At 52.2% G+C, this 17,963-nt stretch overlaps 4 protein-coding genes across 4 annotated transcripts; 3 read left to right on the plus strand and 1 right to left on the minus strand.

Moving 5' to 3' along the window:
* Window positions 1-3,156: 3,156 nt before the first annotated feature.
* On the plus strand, window positions 3,157-4,605 carry BROUX77_005455 (uncharacterized protein; the record flags this gene model as incomplete). Its single annotated transcript, XM_073750330.1, has 1 exon — window positions 3,157-4,605. The coding sequence occupies one exon, from the start codon at window positions 3,157-3,159 to the stop codon at window positions 4,603-4,605; it is 1,449 nt and encodes a 482-aa protein (XP_073604341.1).
* Window positions 4,606-9,295: 4,690 nt separating this feature from the next.
* Window positions 9,296-9,745, minus strand: BROUX77_005456 (uncharacterized protein; the record flags this gene model as incomplete). Its single annotated transcript, XM_073750331.1, has 1 exon — window positions 9,296-9,745. One exon carries the CDS (start codon window positions 9,743-9,745, stop codon window positions 9,296-9,298), a length of 450 nt encoding a protein of 149 aa, XP_073604342.1.
* Window positions 9,746-12,192: 2,447 nt separating this feature from the next.
* Window positions 12,193-12,723, plus strand: BROUX77_005457 (uncharacterized protein; the record flags this gene model as incomplete). Its single annotated transcript, XM_073750333.1, has 1 exon — window positions 12,193-12,723. The coding sequence occupies one exon, from the start codon at window positions 12,193-12,195 to the stop codon at window positions 12,721-12,723; it is 531 nt and encodes a 176-aa protein (XP_073604343.1).
* Window positions 12,724-12,950: 227 nt separating this feature from the next.
* BROUX77_005458 (uncharacterized protein) lies at window positions 12,951-16,418 on the plus strand (the record flags this gene model as incomplete). The annotated part of the gene is made up of 1 exon (XM_073750334.1): window positions 12,951-16,418. The coding sequence occupies one exon, from the start codon at window positions 12,951-12,953 to the stop codon at window positions 16,416-16,418; it is 3,468 nt and encodes a 1,155-aa protein (XP_073604344.1).
* Between the last annotated feature and the right edge of the window lie 1,545 nt (window positions 16,419-17,963).

The raw sequence follows: 17,963 nt of genomic DNA on the forward strand, positions 1-17,963 counted from the left end.
CAGGCTTGAGAGAGAGAACACATTTCCAAACATCCACACCCACTTTCCGACGGCTATCTGCATTGAGAATACAGCCAAGCACACACCCTACTCACAGACAAGACAAGACGCCTGGAGACAAGAATGGACGTACGGAGAGACATTGGTGCCAAGGAGTGAGTGTTAGGCAGCTGGCCGACTTACTCAAGTATAGCGATGTCCAAGGGAATACATGCAGGACGTGTGGATAAAGCACCCGAAGCAAAAAAGCAACAATGGATAGTACTTGGCCGCTCATGCTCGTTATCAAGGGGGAACAGTTGAGGCAGCGGGAAAAGGAACAAAAAAACAAGCCCACCCACCAATCAGTCCATCTGAGAACACCGGCTCGACTTGACAGGATAGCAAAAATCGATTAAAGCAACGGCGTTTCAGCTTCCCTTGCCTTGCTTGCATCCCCTGCTCTTCTCTCTTCTCCAGATATGATTTCCTGTATTGCTGCGAACCCCATTTTCTGTGTTTTCGTTCCTCTTCTCCTAGACCGACTGATCTGGCTGCTGGCCTGTTCCAGAGGTTAGGAAAAATGGAAGCATAACCATGCACTTGAATGTATGCACTGTATACCGTTTGCCCCCCCCCCCCCCCCCCATCTCTTGGTATAGCGTGAGGCGTCGGGGCGGGCGGGCATCTCTTGTTTGCATATCCCTCGTCTTCCCCCCGTTCCCCTTTTTTCCCATCCAAAGCCATGTGTTGCTCTGTCCGGCTCCTGGTCGGTCTCCGCCTCGCCCCTTTGTTCTTTGTTCTCCTGTGTCTGTGTCTAAGCGCCGCACAGTCATGAGCAGGAAAGGAGAGGAGACCGCCGTTTGCGACAGAGATATACCCACCCATATCCAAAGCGAAATAGCACGCGTGAAGTGAGCAAGGTGTCGTATATGCAGCGAAACCACAGGCGTGGAAAGACCCCATCTGCAGGCCACCGCCTCTACCTGTGCTACTGGTAGTAGCTTTGCGCTCGCTCGTTATCTCCTGATTCAAACGCCATGCCATCGGCTGGGGCATTGATGTGGCGGCAGAATGTGGATGCAGGGGAGCACAAAAAGGCGGAGAAGTCAGACACAGGGCCAGACGCAACAAAGCCACCATGGACACAGCAGCATAGAAGCTGGGCTGCTGCCAGAATGCTGAGCCCAGGCCAGCCCAGCGAAGCCAGGACCAGGCCAAGCAGAAGCTGGTTTTGCAGAGCTGGCAGGGCTTCCTGGGGCTAAATGGCCAGCATTTCCGTTCCGTTGCCTTCCGTTGCGTTGCGTTGTGTTGCGTGGTTTGCCTCTTTGCCTTGTCTCGTACGACTCTTGTTTGTACTGCTGTAGTCAACTGATCAGTCAACTGGCCGACCCCGATCGCGTTCTGTTAGGCGGGGGATGTTTGCAAAGAGAGCTCCGTTGGCCCAAGGCGATGCCGTGCCCCTTTCTTTGGAGAACGAGACAGCCGCTCAGGTCCATGGGGCCCTCGATGGGCCATCAGGAATAGTCGCGTCGATGAATGGCGGTAGAGATGTGTATAAATAAGTGAATACTTTGATACGGCTTCTTATGCGCTGATTTTCAGCCTGAAGCATTCCATTATCTTTGCTCTGTAGTTACTTGTGCAACTGCCGCTGCGTCTTTTCGTTCCCGCCTGCTCCGCTTCTCAAGATGGCAAGTGCAAGTGCAATTGCAAGTAACTAGCTAAAAGCTTATAAGAGTCGTTTGCTTTTGTATCATCTCTTTCCTCCCGAAAGCAACAGAAAGGACTAACGAAAGAGCAGGAGGGGGGAACTTGCCTGCATATCTACTTTTGTTCTACTTTTACTCTACTTTTATATTACAGTCTCGCACTCTTCTCGGTGTTGCTCCCGTGGTTGTGGTGGGTGGTCCTGGGCCACGCCGTTCTCATACTTGTTTTCTACTCTGCTCTGTATATATAGCTGGAGCTCCCACTTGCAATCACACACAGGGAAGCCTCGCACGCGCCCCCTCCACGAAGCCGACAAGTCATAGCCAGGTTAGAGAGCCGAAGACAGAAGGCAGGGCCGGTACTCGGTTTGTTGGTGTTGGTTTCGCGTTTGCACTCTCCTGTTCTTGTTCTTGCTCCTGCCTGGACCTCTTGGCCCCCCCCTCTTGCCTTTTTTGGAAGGCGTAGTGGTGGTGCCTCTTTTTTGTTCTCCTTGCTGTCCACAAGGGTACGAGGTCAGAGATATGTGCAAGATGTATAAAGTTGGACCCATCTGTACGATGGCCTGCAACGACTGCAATTACCTACCAACACACATCAATAGGTTCATTTATGAATGGTGCTTTCCCCTGACGGGCTTTAAAATACAGACTTTTTCGTTCATGCTTCTTTTTTCCTTTGGACATAAAACCAGTCCGCCCTCGTTGCTTGGTGTCTTCCTGGTGAACTGAGAGGTGGATGTTCTCGCCGAGACTGGTCAATTCAGACTTTGATGTTATGCCTAAAAAGTTTTTTTTCTCATCTTTAAAAGAAAAGAATAAAAAGGCTTTGAGCTTGTAAACCTCCCCACGTTCACCCACAAAACCCCTTGTGTATACGCCCCCACCTTTTGATTGGCAGGCCGATGGTCGGGGTTTCCCCTTCTTTCTATCGCTTGTTCTCTCTAGTCACGCCTCCCCCTGCTAGCCCACACAGGCTAACCCACTGATAGGGCGGGGGAGGGCGTGTGTTTAAGCGACGACGTTAAACTGCATCATTTTATCGGTATCTGCCTTTTTCTTTTTTTTCTTTCCCTTCCTTTGGTGCTTGCATTGCGTTTTTCTACAAGCCGACTTCCTTCCTAGAGATTGTTCACCCAAACTTTTATCTGGGGCTCGCAGCTTCTTATAAAACCAGTTGCCCCGTCCTCCGCCGGGTCTCTTCATTTCTTGTCCTATCATCGCCCAACTTTTACGCACACTGCCGTATTTCTGCATTCAAAAACCTTCGACAACCTCAGCTTCGCCTCAGCAACTCTTCCACCATATACCAAATATACTCGCCTAATACGAAGCTCGGCTCTATCAACCACCTCTCGCCGCCCTCTGCTCGCCAGCGCTTCATCTCTCTCTTCGACTTGAAAGCGTGTCGTCATCGGTCTTGCCGGGCCCCAACCATATCCAGCTCTTCACACTACCAGCAGACCACATGAAACGCAACTCTTCGGCAGTAGATTTCTCCAATCTACTGCACCCCACCAACTCCGGCCCTTCCTCTTCCGCCTCTTCCACCAACAACTCTGGAGCTTCCACGCCTCTCTCTGACATGTCCTCCAACTCCCCCATCTCAGCTCTGCTGAAACCCAACGGTCCTCTGGCCGAGGTTGCCAATGCCGCCCACAACACCGACGTGAACTCTGCCCCTACTGCTGCCCCTGCCACTACCGAACTTCCCCGGCCCTACAAGTGCACCATGTGTGACAAGGCCTTCCACCGCCTGGAGCATCAGACCCGCCATATCCGCACACACACCGGCGAGAAGCCCCATGCCTGCACGCATCCCGGCTGCAGCAAGCGCTTCTCCCGCTCTGATGAGCTCACCCGCCACACCAGAATCCACAGCAACCCCAACTCCAGAAGGGGAACCAAGGCCGCTCAACAGCAGCAACAGCAGCAGCAGCAACAACAACAACAGCAGCAGCAGCAGCAACAGTCACAAATGGGAGTCGATGGCATGATGCCTCCCCCTGCGCCGCGGGCCATTAGATCAGCCCCAGGCTCGGCCATTGTGTCCCCCAATGTGTCCCCTCCCCACAACGTCTCCATCCTTGCCCAGTACTCCTCACCACTAAACCCCTACACCCGTGGTGGCATCACCTCTTCCGCTTCCCATCTTGATATTTCCATGCTGGCTCGGGCAGCCAACCAGGTCGAGCGGGATGCGCCCATCCAGACCAGCAGCTCAACAAGCAACCTCTACGGCATGCTGAATGGCAACAGCGCCACTCGCAACACCTTTTTCGCACACAATAGCAACCTATCCAGCCGGTCAAACTTTGGTCACAGCCATTTCGGCAGCAGCTCAGGGCTATCCAACATTGGCTTAGCCCCCTACCACATGTCTCGGTCACATTCACATGATGACCACAACGACGACCACTATGGGCGCCATGCTTACCGCCAACCCAAGCGCTCGCGCCCCAACTCCCCCAACAGCACTGCGCCCTCCTCACCCACCTTCTCACATGACTCGCTGTCGCCCACGCCTGACCACACGCCCATTGCGACCCCGGCGCAGTCGCCGCGCATGCGTTCGTATCAGATGATGGATCCGCAGGCCAACCAGCTGCCTGCCATCCGTAGCCTGTCGCTGAACCAGCCGACGCCGGCCCTGCCGCCGCTAGAGCCCGCACAGGACGCCATGGGATCAACAGCACCGGGCAACGCACACAACCATGGCGTGCAACTGCCGTCGCGCAAGTCGGGCGTCTCCTTGGCCGACATCATCAACCGCTCTGATGCGTCGCAGCGCAAGCTGCCCGTGCCGTCGACGCCGCACACGGGCTTAATTCCCGTGCGCGAGCTTCTGGCAGAGAACTCGTCGACCGCCTTTCCCCAAACGCCCCGGCCCAACAGCCAGTGGTCGTCTGAGGCCTAAGCAATGCCGTTGCCGCTTCCGCCGCCGCCGCGGCTGCTCCTTGTCAGGTACAACCTCCTAAACATGGCTGCATAGACACAGCCCACCCTTTGACCCCCTCCTCTCCTCTCATTGTTCATTTTTACTCTTTTTTTTTTTCATGCTTCGATTGCATGCGCCTCCTTTTTTTTTATTTTCTTCCCCTCCTATTTTATTCATGAATCAATTGTTTTTTCTGCCTTTGCTTGTCATGATGGAGATGATACGAAATCATTATTTACGGTTTTATTAGAGCGCGTTGGTCCTTTTCTTGAGGTTCTTTTCTTGGACACATTTCTTTTCTTTTTGGTCTTCTCGGGATATGTAGCCATCCACCCGTTGTTTGGTGCGAGTGTTTCTTGGGCTACAGCAAGCTACTTCTTTTTTGTTTCTGGCGGTTATCTTGTTTTTTTTTTCTTGGGTGGCGTCAAGGTTTTCCATTATTCACTTTCTACCCATTTTTAACACCTGTTTCGTCACGTCCTCTCCAGGCGTTGATTTCACCTCATTTATAAGCACTCTCTTGAAACTCCTCTCAAGTTTTGATGATACTGTACGACTTTGTTTTTCTTTTCATAATTCTTTTCCTTTACTTAGACTTTCCTTACATATTGGGGCCTTCATTAATCGTATGACTTCTTCATCCCCCCCTTTTGGCACACAACACAACACTTCCTTGTTATCATTCTTTTTTTTTCTCTTGGCATTTATCCTCTTTTCCTTTTCTGTGGACTATATCGCTTGCCTCCCCCTCTCGTTGTCTGTCATGATCCTCCCCCCTCCCCTCCCCTTCCCCCTTGCCCTCCCTAGCCCTAACGGGGCCGGAGAGAAACGAAAAAAAAAAGAGCACAAGGAGAGGGGAAGAAGAAGATGGGCTAGACTCCATGGGGGGCACATCTCGCCAGTTCTAGGCAAGGGGAACATGTTCGATGCGGCCCTTCTCCACGAGCATGAGAGGAACTGGGGAACAAGGAAAAAAAAAAAAGAAAATCCTCTCCCCTCCTCCCTCCCTCCCTCCAAAAAAAAACTCTGACCCCAGTTGGGTGTCGATGTGCCTGGATGGCCTCCCGCTGCGCTTCTGGCTTTTTTTTTGTTTTCCTGAGAGCCCTGTTTTCTCTTTTCCTAGAATATCTAACTAGCTTTGTATAAAACACAAGAGTCCCAAAAAGAATGTGCAAATTAACTTGTTTACAAGCACAATCTACGGCGTTCTCCAAAGCCTATACGGGAATATCATGAGTTGTTTTCTTTTGAGTGTCTTTGGGGGGTGCAGGCTGTACATGTGTGGAGAGGCTTTTCTTTTTTTCTTTTTCACTAGTTACGACAATATAGTATAAACTCGTCCTCCTTTTTGCTGGTTGCTTAACAAGGTTACCTTCGGGTGCCTAAAAGCATTGAAAGACACTGGAACTGGAGAACATGGTGCCATCTACTCGGCAAATGACGCTGTGGGAGGGGAGGGGTGGCCCCCGGAGAGATGCAATGAAACCACCAGCCGGGGAACAAGGGCAGCCCACACGGCACGGGGCTGGTTGGCTCGACAGCCGCAGGGTGAGAATGTGTGGTGTGTGGACACGTATAAGTATCTCCACGGGATGCCGGGGGCCCAAGCCAGAGTCAGTCGTGGTGTTGGGTTGGGCTCGCTGGGGCAGCGATAGTTGGATGTAGACACACGAGCTTCGTGGGCTCAGCTGCCCCTCACGATGACATCATTTGGAGGTTCCTGGCAGGTCATGTGGGAAGTAGAATTTTTCGTGTGGTGAAGCTGTGTGTGAGTGTGGGCTTGAGAGTTGGTTGAGTGCAGGGGAAGACGGGAGGGCTTGTGTGGATGTATGACCAACAGCAGTTTTGTTTTTCTTTCTTTTTTTTTTTTTTTTTACAAAGAGAGCAACCACGCGAACCAATACACAAGCCGTGAGAGACACAGCATAAACAAATAATAATAAAAAAAACAGACGCCAATCCGACGCTATTCAGGCGGGCCTGAGCAGCCTCTCGCTGAAGCTCTGCGCTAGGGCGAGCTGTGTGTTTCTTCAAAGAGACCCAATGTCAAGCCGCCCGAGAGGGCCGTGATGAGATTGGGGGAGGGAGAGGGGGAGGGGGGCGTCCATACAGAGTTGGAAAAGAAAGCGAGGGCACAGACTTTGAGTTTGAAAGCCGCGACCAGCAAGACATGCAGGCCAGATGCACCCCACCCTGCACAGCTATTTACGTGCCTAGTTGTTGTATTTGTACACGAGTACTACTTGCTCGAGGAACACGACGCAAGCAGCATGTGTTCATATGTGCGTGTTGAGAATCGGCGGGAGAGAGAGAGGGGGGGGTACAGCCAGAGATGATTATCACGGCGGGGACTTGGGGCTGGTTATCATCAAACAAGAACGGCCAGTTTATACAAGTAGACGCACCCCGCGGACAGATATGCAGTAGCTATGTAGCTAGATATAATGTGAGCAAGGGAGAAAAGTGAGACACTGCCGACCAGCGGATTCTGTAGACACAGATATACACACATAGCTACATGCAAGATACAAGACAGCGTCCGGGTAAAAGGAACAGGCAGGGCGCAGCCGGAACCCGCAGAAGAGAAGGGACCAAGGCTATCTCAAGTGCCGGGGCACCCACTGGCAACGAGAGAGCAGCCACCAGGTGTGTATTGTGTATCTGTGGAGGTACATATGGTTACAGAGATAAGGTGTTTTTGGCTTACAAGAACAACGGCGTGGGGGGGGGGGGGGGGGGAGCCCCGGATCGTTAAACAAACATGCTCTCATGCTTTTTCCTTGAACGGCTGTAACTATAGCCGCCTGCCAGCAACCCGCTTCTGTGGGGCTGCTTGATTGGCCGAGTGCCGAGTCCAGAACGCGGGTCTTGAAACCACGATTTGTGCGTGGGTGGTGAGAACAGGAGTGCAAGATCTGATTACGGCGGAGGTGGAGAAAAGAAAAACGGAAAAGGAGTCAGATACTTAGACCCCTCAGCTGTTTCTCGCCCTCTTTGCGTAGCTGCCTGCACATTTTGCCGCGTCTGGGGTTTTTTTTTTTTTTTTTTTGGGGGGGGGGGGGGGGGGGGTGCTTTCGCAGGCGCCGTCGGAGCTCTCGGTGTCAAAGACAAGAACAAGAACAAGAAAGAAAAAGAAGCCAAGGTTGTGTTTTCAAACTCCAAAAGCTTTGTGAGCTTGAGCTTGAGCTTGAGCTTGAGCTTGAGCTTCAACTTGAAAGCGTCCAAGCGCAGAGACAATAAATTCAACCCACGGAATCAAAGGAAGGATTCCATTGTGGGGAAGGAAAAGGGCATGCATGCCCCTCTTTTCTTCTCCGCCTCCTTCTCTGACAAACACAAACAAAACTGTTTGCACCGGGAAGAAAAGAATTTCTAGGGTTGCGCTGGTCACACAGAAAAGGGACGCAGGAGCCAGACAGGCAAGGGTCCAGACCCTAACGCAAGGGAAGACGGGCTCTGCTTCTTTTTTTGTGGTACAGAGGGATCGCGAAGAGGAGAGGTCGAACCACGATCGCACCATATGCCGTGATATAGAAGCTTATACAAGGATACGCCACTTTGAGATTACGCCGTGGGGGACACTTCGAAAGAAAAAGAAAACGGCTGTGTAGTGGGCGGCTGCACTGGTCTTAGTCGCTGCCCATCGAGTGCAAAGTACTGTCATGTTTGGCCGTTGCCACTTTCATAACGTCTGATGTGAGTGAAGCCAGCCAATCCTCTTCAGCCACTGTCACACTAACTGGTCTTGTCGTACTGCTATAGAACAGCCGACAAGTCCCTGTAAAGGCGTAGAACCTATGTCTTGACCAGTGGTGCTGAAGCACCAGCCTGCGTTGCAGGTGATGCCAAATGCTCACGCTGTCATTCCCACAGGCAATCAAAAAGAACATGCCGACGGGGCGGCTGTCTAAAATAAACAGCGAATCGCAAGAGTCAAATGACATTCTTGGCACGTTTAGCCTCCGAGTCCGTGGGCAACTCAATGCAGCAGCTGACTTACACGGAAATAACATGCACCGCACAGCGACTCTGCCGCGTCGGGCGGTCGACCGCGAATATTCAGCAGTAGCAGAGTCACTCAGATCCAAGAAATATTGCTTCATGGATTGGGCGAGCGAGTTTGGAACTGCCAAGCGAGCGGCTGGGCTTGCTTGGCCTGTCAGGCGCCAATCTGCCACTGTAGTCGGGCGGGGCTTGCACTTGTTTATATACGGGCTTGTCACATGCCACTATCACATACGACCATAGCTTGTAGAAAGCACGGGATCCCGTCCGCTCTCCCTTAGTTAACCTACAGAGCGCCGGACTAGTACTACGGTGGGTGACCACGTGGGAATCCCCGGTGTTGTATGTCTCTTTTGTTCTTTCTATTTCTTTTTTTTTCTTTATGGCTTGGTGCTTTGTGCTACCGTCATGTTTAGCACTAGAGACCACATGGGACTTGGAACTGGGACGTGTATTAAGAAGCATGCAACTAACTAGTCAATTCAACAACACATTCTACAAATCTTTGTAACTAATGCCTTATTACCCTAATCCATCAAGCAAAAAACAAAACAAAGCCAGAAGGGTTAGCATAGAGGGAGAGTACAAGCCGAAAATCAAACAAAAGAGGTACCCAATCAGCAACTTCATCTATAACTATCCTTTATATCGATTTGTCGCTAAATTAGACGTCGGTTGGCCGTGGAGTCTTGGTTCTGTAGTCGAATCGTGTGCGGCCAAGAGTGTTCCAGACAAACTTGTACTTGAGGCTCTGGGGGGTCTCGGTCTCCTCAGTTGCGCCGGAATCAGTGACGGAGCCTGATGCGCCCAGAGCTGCGGTACCGGTTTGGAGCGGGATGTCCACAGCGGTGGTGGTGCTGGACTCCGCGAGCTCCTCGGAGGTAGTGATCTTGACGACAGTGACTAGAGTAGTAGAAATAGTGGGAATAGTAGAGGCAGTAGCAGCAGTGAGAATAGCGAAAGCCGTAGGCGTAGTGTAGGCCGGGGTTTGCAAAGAGATAGTGGCAGGCTCATCGTCGGCTCCAAAGCAGCCGAATCCCTTGGCGCAAAAGTGGTGCCAGAAACCAGCAGAGGCGGTAGAAGCACCGGCAAGGAGGAAGATGGAGAACTTCATTGTGGCTTGAGTAAAGAAGAGAAGAAAAGAGGCGAGAAGAGAATGTGTTGCTGAAAGCTTGAGGCTGGGAATGATGGTGAAGAGGTGAGTGAAGAAGAGAGAAGAGAATCTCAAATCAGAAAGCCGAACCATCACGGTCTTTTTATGCAGCGAGATGGCCAGAGCGAGATATAGGTGGAACTATTCATCCACCTCGTGTATATCATCTACATCATCTCATTTCGCGAGGAGGCAACGAGTTCCCGAGTCAAGCTGGTGAGAAGATATCAAAAGTGCCACAGCATATGCCAAACACAAACGCAGCATCTCGCCGCGAGACTACGGAAACAAGATCAGAGATAGCAAGAGGCAAACAAACACTCTACTCACTACGCAATCTAGAAGCAAAAAAAAACGAAGAACAGAAAAGAAAATCACACACAAAACAAACGGCGACAAAGGGGCCAAACGCCGGGCCCAGGCCGTGGCGCGTGCTTGCTTTTCCTGACTTGGATTCCAACACAACGCAAACCGTCTCGGTACACCACAGCCTGGCGTAATTGGCGGCTGACTATCGCCGGAAATAGATTACGGAGCACGGCATAACATTGCCCCTTGACTCTGGTTCAGCCTTGACTGGGAGGTCAATGGTGAGGTTTTTTTTTTTTTTTTTTTTTTATCAAGTGTTGCGAGTGCACGACAGCCTTATTAATGTGTGTGTGTTTGCTTGACGCCATGTTTGGTGTAAACGCTGTGTAACTTTGTGCCTTTACGCGCAAATCACGCTGTGGATGGGGGCTGGTGGTCTAACCTCTGATATAATTACGGGAAATCTATAATATTGTTTTGTCTCTTGGAACTGCCCCCGTACTTGATACTGTGCCCAGCGACGGGTTTTAACTTTGCGAGCTCTACTCACTGTGATTGTCAACGAGAGAATAAAATGTAAGTGTATCACGTTTTCTAGTGCGCGCCATTTTTTCCAAAGCTGCCAGGTTGGTATGTAAAAAAAATAAAAAAAACGCCATGTTAATCTGTTGGTGATAATCGGCGCGTTCTCATCCTTAACATAGACTGTAGGATGTGCTATAGATCTAATGTACTGGTTGTCGACTGGAACTGGCAGTACATCTATCGATTCAGAGAATAGATACGAGTGAGCAGCCGAGAAGATGTGATCTGAGTGGTCAAGACATGGCATCTAGGATTCAATTCATAGTCATCAACCTAACCTTGACTTCAACACTCGTGCAAATTTCAGTGAAAAACCCTTAGATTGAAGGTGTCTATAAAACTCTAGTATATCCCCTTCAAATATGACCATCATCTATTGCCAAACTTGAATGCAATCTTCTGATCGAGACTAGTTCCGTCCCCCAAGAATAAATCCAAACCGCCTATTCAGTTTCGACTAAGCTTGGGTACGATGCCAAAGCCCCGTCGATGGATTTTGGTCGTCATATGCTGATTGATACTCGCGTGCTCGATGCTATGCCATTGTCCTGGTCGCTTGCCCCATTTCACTTGATCTCTCCGCCCTTTTGTTTTCCTGCCGGCATTGTCTTTTATCGACCATCAAACGGTCACGGGCAAGACTGACCCAGTCGCCAGACTGGTGGCAACTGGAGCAGTAGAAAATACAGCCCAGGGAACAAAAGGGCTCGAAGCAGTGTGTTTTCCATACTTTCGTCAATTCCACAGTTTGACATTGCAATAGTGGCACCAGCCCGAATTCGTCTTAGTTACACAATGAACCCGGCGCATTTGGAAGGCAAAGGGTAACATTGGGCCCCACTACATATGCAACCATATATAGTGAGCAAGGCCAAAGTACATAGCACGACTCGGCCTTCTTCTCGGCCTATGTCCAGTTGGTGAGCTGTTACCTACTCGAGCCTCTCTGTTCCATCTTCTTGACAACATTGGCCAATATTGTTGCGTCCTACGCCGCCCTCTAGAGATCTTGTCCCCATGACCTGCTTTACCTCTTTTGTAGACCTTTTTACGTCTAGACATGTGGATCGTCCTTCTCGACTCCGTGTCTCTTGCAGCTCGGCGGCGTGTCGTGCCCCAAGCCGATGTCTCAATGCCTAATAATCTATGGTACCAAAACTAGCTTCCACATACGACCATAGCTTGTAGAAAGCACGGGATCCCGTCCGCTCTCCCTTAGTTAACCTACAAAGCGCTGGACTAGTACTACGGTGGGTGACCACGTGGGAATCCCCAGTGTTGTATGTCTTTTTTTTTTTGATATCGTCAGTCTGCTTACTGTGGGGTTGAGTTTTTGCTCTCGCCTGATTTGATTTGATTTTATTCTTTTACGTCTACCTACTGTTATTTCGCAGCAATACGACGGCATATTCCGGACGGAAGCAGTCGGATGATGTCATCTTCCGAGCACCGAGACCGGCAACAACAAGAAGAAGAACAACAAGAACGGCAAGGCCAAGAGCAAGCCTCCCACGATGGACGCCCGAGTCTTCGTGCGCCTTCAGGAGTCTTCAAACCTCCGCGCCATCCACCCTCTCTCCCTGGCGGAACAGATTAACAGACTCCTGCCCGACAACTGCGGAGTCAGTGAGGTCAAGCATGTCCGCTCCGGGCTGGCCCTCACTCCTGTCTCGGGCAAGGACTCGATCGTCCAGGCCTCCAGCACGCTATCCCAGCTGTTCGGAGATGCCAAGATCGAATCGGCCGCCAATTGGGTCTCAGTGATTGTCGCTGACGTGCCCAAGAAAGTCAAGTCTCTCACGTCCAGTGAAGGAAAATACTCGGACGTTGAGGTCGAACTAACCGACGACCTCTATAAGACTCATGCCAGAGAGGCTTTCGGCGCCAACCCCACCATGGTAAACTGGAGAGAGGTTTCCGAAGGGTCAAACACGGGCACCCTGAAGCTTTGCTTCCTCGAGGAGCACATTGCCGCAAGGACGAAGACGATAGTCTTCATGGGCAACCGCCACAAAATACGGTTCCCGACCCCCAAACGGCTATGAAAGTCTCTCAGGGGACTGGGTGCCAGATCAAAATTGCACACCTTAACACCCATAGATCTAGCACCGTGCACGCAGCCTGCCTTCAACTAGCTGTAACGTAGAAGATCGACATCGTCTGCATTCAGGAGCCGTGGATCTCCTCTGATCTCCTCAGACAAAAGACGCAGAGACACCCTGCATACACCACTTTCGCCCCATTGCAGAAGTGGACCGCCCGCCCCCGAGTGATGACCTACGTCCGTACGGAAATTCTCGCGCACTCGACCGACTATTTCGGCGCCCACACCGACATCCTGTGCATTCAGGTTCGACTACGGGACCGACCTCTAGACATCGTCAATGTATACAACAGTGGCACAGGCAGCCATCAAACCAACGAAGCTGCCGAACTGCTAATCAATGCCACGCTGTCCCCGACATACTTGGTAGTCGGAGATTTCAACTTACACCACCCCAGATGGGATGCCAGGGTGCTCCAGTCGACCCGTAATGCCGAAATGCTTGCAGACTGGCTCTTGGACTCGAACTCGGTCCTCCTTACGGACCCCAACATCCCCACCCATGATGCAGGAGGAGTGCTGGATCTTTCCATCATCTCCCACAACATCCCACCAACGTTCCACGCCCAGGCAATACTCGACGAAGCCCTCACATGCGGCAGCGATCACTCCGCCGTGGTGGTCACAATCAGTCGATGCGAAGTCGCACGCAGACGGCCTACGAACAAAGTTAATATGAAATCCCTAGACCAGAAAGAATTCGAACGAGAGTGCAGCTCCCTTGCCGCGCACCTCCAGGCAACTTACCCAAATCTTTCTGCCCTACCTACTGAACAACAACATCTAGAGCTTGACAACCTGGCGGCCCAACTGCAACAGGGCATCTCCGACGTCTTGACAAAATCCACAACTAAGTCCTCTGACAAAGGCCGCGGCAACCCCTGGTGGAACTCCTCGTGCAAAGAGGCCGCGATACAACACCGCAAAGTGAGAAAGCGCTGGAAAAAACGAAGAGAAGATCCAGTCCGCCGTAACGCTTTAAAACGTGCAAAAAAACGCCTGAGGAAGGCGGTCCGTAACGCCAAAAGGAAGTTCTTTAAGTCTCTCATCGCCGAGCTTAAGGATGCCAAGGACCTCTTCCGAGCAGTTAAGTGGGCGCACAAACCGCTGCCACTAACAAGCCCACCGCTCAAGGCACCCGACGGGCGCGAAATCACAGCTCCGACTGACAAAATTCAGCTCCTCCGTGACACTCACGTGCCGGAGCAGGCTGTCAGCGATGACCACCCCCTGCCCTTTGTCCGCGCGACAGACCCCCTGGACAGCTTCACAGAGAAAGAGATTAGGGACGCGATGTGGAAACCAAAAAACACCGCCCCTGGGGTCGACAACATCCCGAATGCAGCGCTCAAACTCACGTGGCCGTTCCTCAAAGACATCTACGTGAAGTTCTTTCGCGGCTGCATCCGCTGGGGCCACCATCCCGCATCATTCAAGCACTCCGCGATGGTGGTCCTCCCGAAACCCGGAGACAGGGACATGTCTAGCCCGCGCTCCTATCGACTAATTTCTCTGCTACCCACACTAGGCAAAGCACTAGAGCGTCTCATCGCCAAAAGACTCTCATATGTTGCTGTGGAAAGAAGCATCATCCCTCCGCGCTACACAAGCGCACTGCCCAAAAGATCGGTTACCGACCTCATCCTCTCCCTGTATGACGAGCTTGAGGAAGCCAAGAACCAAGGCCGATCGACATCTATATTTACCTTCGACATCAAGGGAGCCTTTGACTCCGTCACACCCAACCGCATGGTGAACCGGCTTATCTCACAAGGATGGCCCGCTTCAATATGCCGCTGGACAGCCTCCTTTTTGTCAGGTCGCACCTCCACTATCTCCTTGGATGGGTTCCACGACCAACCAACCCCCCTCGGTGGAAGCCTGCCCCAAGGCTCACCAATCTCACCCATACTCTTTCTCCTCTTCATGGCCCCGCTATACGAAAGAGTCCCCACAGCATTAGGCTATGCAGACGATGGGTGTCTCGTAGCCAAATCCTTAACACTCAGAGAGAATGCTGCTCTCCTCAAGATGGACCTCGAGGTGGCTCAGTCCTGGTGCTCCGGAAACGGGCTCTCCTTAGATTGGGCTAAATCCGGGTATATTCACATTACCCACAAGCGAAACATGGGGAACCCCGAGGTCATCCTCCCCAATGGACAATCCCTCGCTCCAGTCGGCGTCAACGAACCCCTACGCTGGCTAGGCATCCTCCTCCACAGAAAGCAGTCTCCGCGCCCCCAGGTCGCTCTGGCCGTGAGGAAAGCCCAAAAGGCTATCAGTGGAATCAGGATGCTCTCCGGAGTCTACAAAGGGGCACCAACAGAGTCCCTGATACATGCAGTGCGTGCGTGTGTCATACCAATTCTAACGTTTGCTGCGGTCGCATGGTGGCCTTTACGGACGCGCAGGCGGCAGATTGTACATCTAGAGTCTCAACTGGGAAAGACATTACGGGCAGCCCTCCGGGCGGCCCTCCCGGTGTACTGCACGACCTCGACCGCCCTGCTCCATCACGCAGCCAAAATCCCCACGATGGAACTCATCCTAGACGACCTCCATCACCGAGAAGCCATCCGGCTAGCAACCCTTGACCCCAATCACATGCTAGTCCGGGACAAGAGAGACGCGCGAGTTTACGCACTCCGCAGGCTTCTACCAAAATCAATCCCACAGGCCAGCTACCTGTATGACAAAACAGCTATATCACCATACCCTGGATCTCTGCCCTTCGCCGACAAGGAGGAAGAGGTGCAGAGACACGCCGAACGGCGGAGCAGGTGTCCTGACGACATATGGGCGTACTCGGACGGTTCCATGCTGGCTTCTGGTTTCACCGGAGCAGGCTGGGTCGTAGGGTACCCGGAGGACACGCTCGCAGGGTCCATACCAACGGGTAAATGGAATGAAGTCGCAGATGCCGAAGCCATCGCAGCCCTTCATGCACTTGAGTGTGCTGAAGTGGAATACGCGGGTCAAAGCAAAACTCTACACCTCTGCCTGGACAACAGGAGTGTCGTCGACCGCATCCTCAACCCAACAACAAAGATCGGAACGTCCCAAAACCAGATCGATAGCGTCAAGTCAAAGCTTCGCAATTGGCACATCCACAGGCCCGGCTGTACCGCCTACGTACACTGGGTCCCTGGTCACATGGGGGTACAGGGAAACGAAGCGGCTGACGAACGCGCAAAAGGAGGCGCTGCCAGGGACCACACAGAGACAGAGTTTATGTCGCTTGCCCGGGCCCAGCGGTGGCGCAAAACATGGCTCCAGGAAGGCTCTGACAAGTGGTGGAACACCCAGAAGAAGCCCTCCCACCTGACGCACCAGTTAGATGCGCCCAAACTCTGGAAGCACGAGTATAAAAGCTTCGGACGACAGACGGTTGGTCGTGTGCTGAGTGCGAGATCCGCTCATGGGGACTTCGCCCAGTACCACCGCCGCTTTGCTCACGAAGACGCCGAACTACTCTGCCCAGACTGCAACGAGGAGAAGTCTGCCTTTCACGCATGGACCTGCGCCCATGTCGCTAGACCTTTCCAAGAAAGATTCATTCAGAAGCTGATCGTCTCCGAGAAGGGCTTCCGCGCTCTCGCAAAGAAGTTGATGCCCAGCGCCACGCAGGCTGAATAAATCCACACCACCTTCTCACATATTTCCTTTGTCTGCGGCTAACCCACAACGAAGGGGAAAAGTTCGTCTTTGGGCGAGGGGGCGGCATCTTGAACTCAAAGGTACCCCCCCGAGGGTTGTAGGAGGGAAGGGTTTTTGCTCTCGCCTGATTTGATTTGATTTTGATTTTATTCTTTTACGTCTACCTACTGTTATTTCGCAGCAATACGACGGCATATTCCGGACGGAAGCAGTCGGATAATGTCATCTTCCAAACTACACCCGGGCGGTCAGCAATTGCAGGTGCGCGTAGACTTTAAGCATCTCCTGTGACTTTTTAGGGTCCGGCGTAGAAGCCAGGAGGACTTTCCGTCCAGCGCGGCCCGAGGGCACACCTACCTTTCCAGGGTTTGGTTACCTGGTATTTTTGGTTTGCAACAAACCGCGTGAAGTCTAGTCTAAAAGGCCACCGGCTCTCGGCACGGGGGTTTGTCCCCGGCGGATTACGCGTGGTTTTGTCCTTTTGCGGGCATGGCCGTTGCTGCAACTTTTGTCATTTTCCTCCTCTTGTAGCCGGCGCAAGGGAACAGGACTCCGCAAACTCTCCTCCTCTTGGAATCCTCCTCGACATCACCTTGTCCTCCAGATACCACCTCCCCGTTGAACAAAGGAAAACTTCCACAAAAACGCACCCCAAAAAGTGGACTCACGACAACAAAGCCCTGTGTGGAGCTACCATCCCCACCAACATTCGTTCGCCGGGAAAAACCGGCGTGTTCAGGGGGGCCTAAAAAGCCAAACCGAGATCAAGCGAGCCTCCAAAAGGGCTGGCGATCGAGTGTCCGAAAGAAAGAAAAAGTTGGACGTAATCGCGGCGTGTGTTATGGATGGAGCACAGCGTCGAGATCCCCGCGCCGCGGGTCGGACATCCGGAACCTTCAAAAGAGGCTGCCCATCGAGTGTGAGTATGGCTCCCCGAGTTGAGTGATGGGAGCTCGAGAGACCGGCGATCGAGAAGTGTTGCGAGAGGGGCGGTCGTCGGCAAGATCATCCCTCGAGAGGGGAAAAAGGCGGGCTCAGGGCCTCACGACTCGATTCATCGAGAATGACCGAAATCAGACAGGACGGAAAAGAAAGGACAGCAGCATTGGGAATATGTGCTGGTCGCTCTTCTAACCCACAACGAAGGGGAAAGTTCGTCTTTGGGCGAGGGGGCGGCATCTTGAACTCAAAGGTACCCCCCGAGGGTTGTAGGAGGGAAGGTTGTTTTGCTCTCGCCCAATTTCCCGTTTTCCTCATAGACAGTTTCTTGACAACTATCTTCCACATACGACCATAGCCTGCGGAAAATACGGGGTCCCGTCTGCTCCCCCTTAGTCAAGCCACAGAGCGCCGAACCAGTAGTATGGTGGGTGACCACATGCGAATCCTCGGTGTTGTATGTCTTTCCTTTTTCCTCTATAGGATTTCATGGTTACACAAAGATTATCATCACGAATCTTGTCGCTACCCATGGGTGACTTTTTGCTCGCAAGGAGGTTAGTTGTCGCACTTTTTGCGTTCACC

Source organism: Berkeleyomyces rouxiae (genome assembly GCF_048999995.1).
Source record: "Berkeleyomyces rouxiae strain 22BRR77 chromosome Unknown BrBRR77_ptg000005l, whole genome shotgun sequence".
Taxonomy (NCBI): domain Eukaryota; kingdom Fungi; phylum Ascomycota; class Sordariomycetes; order Microascales; family Ceratocystidaceae; genus Berkeleyomyces; species Berkeleyomyces rouxiae.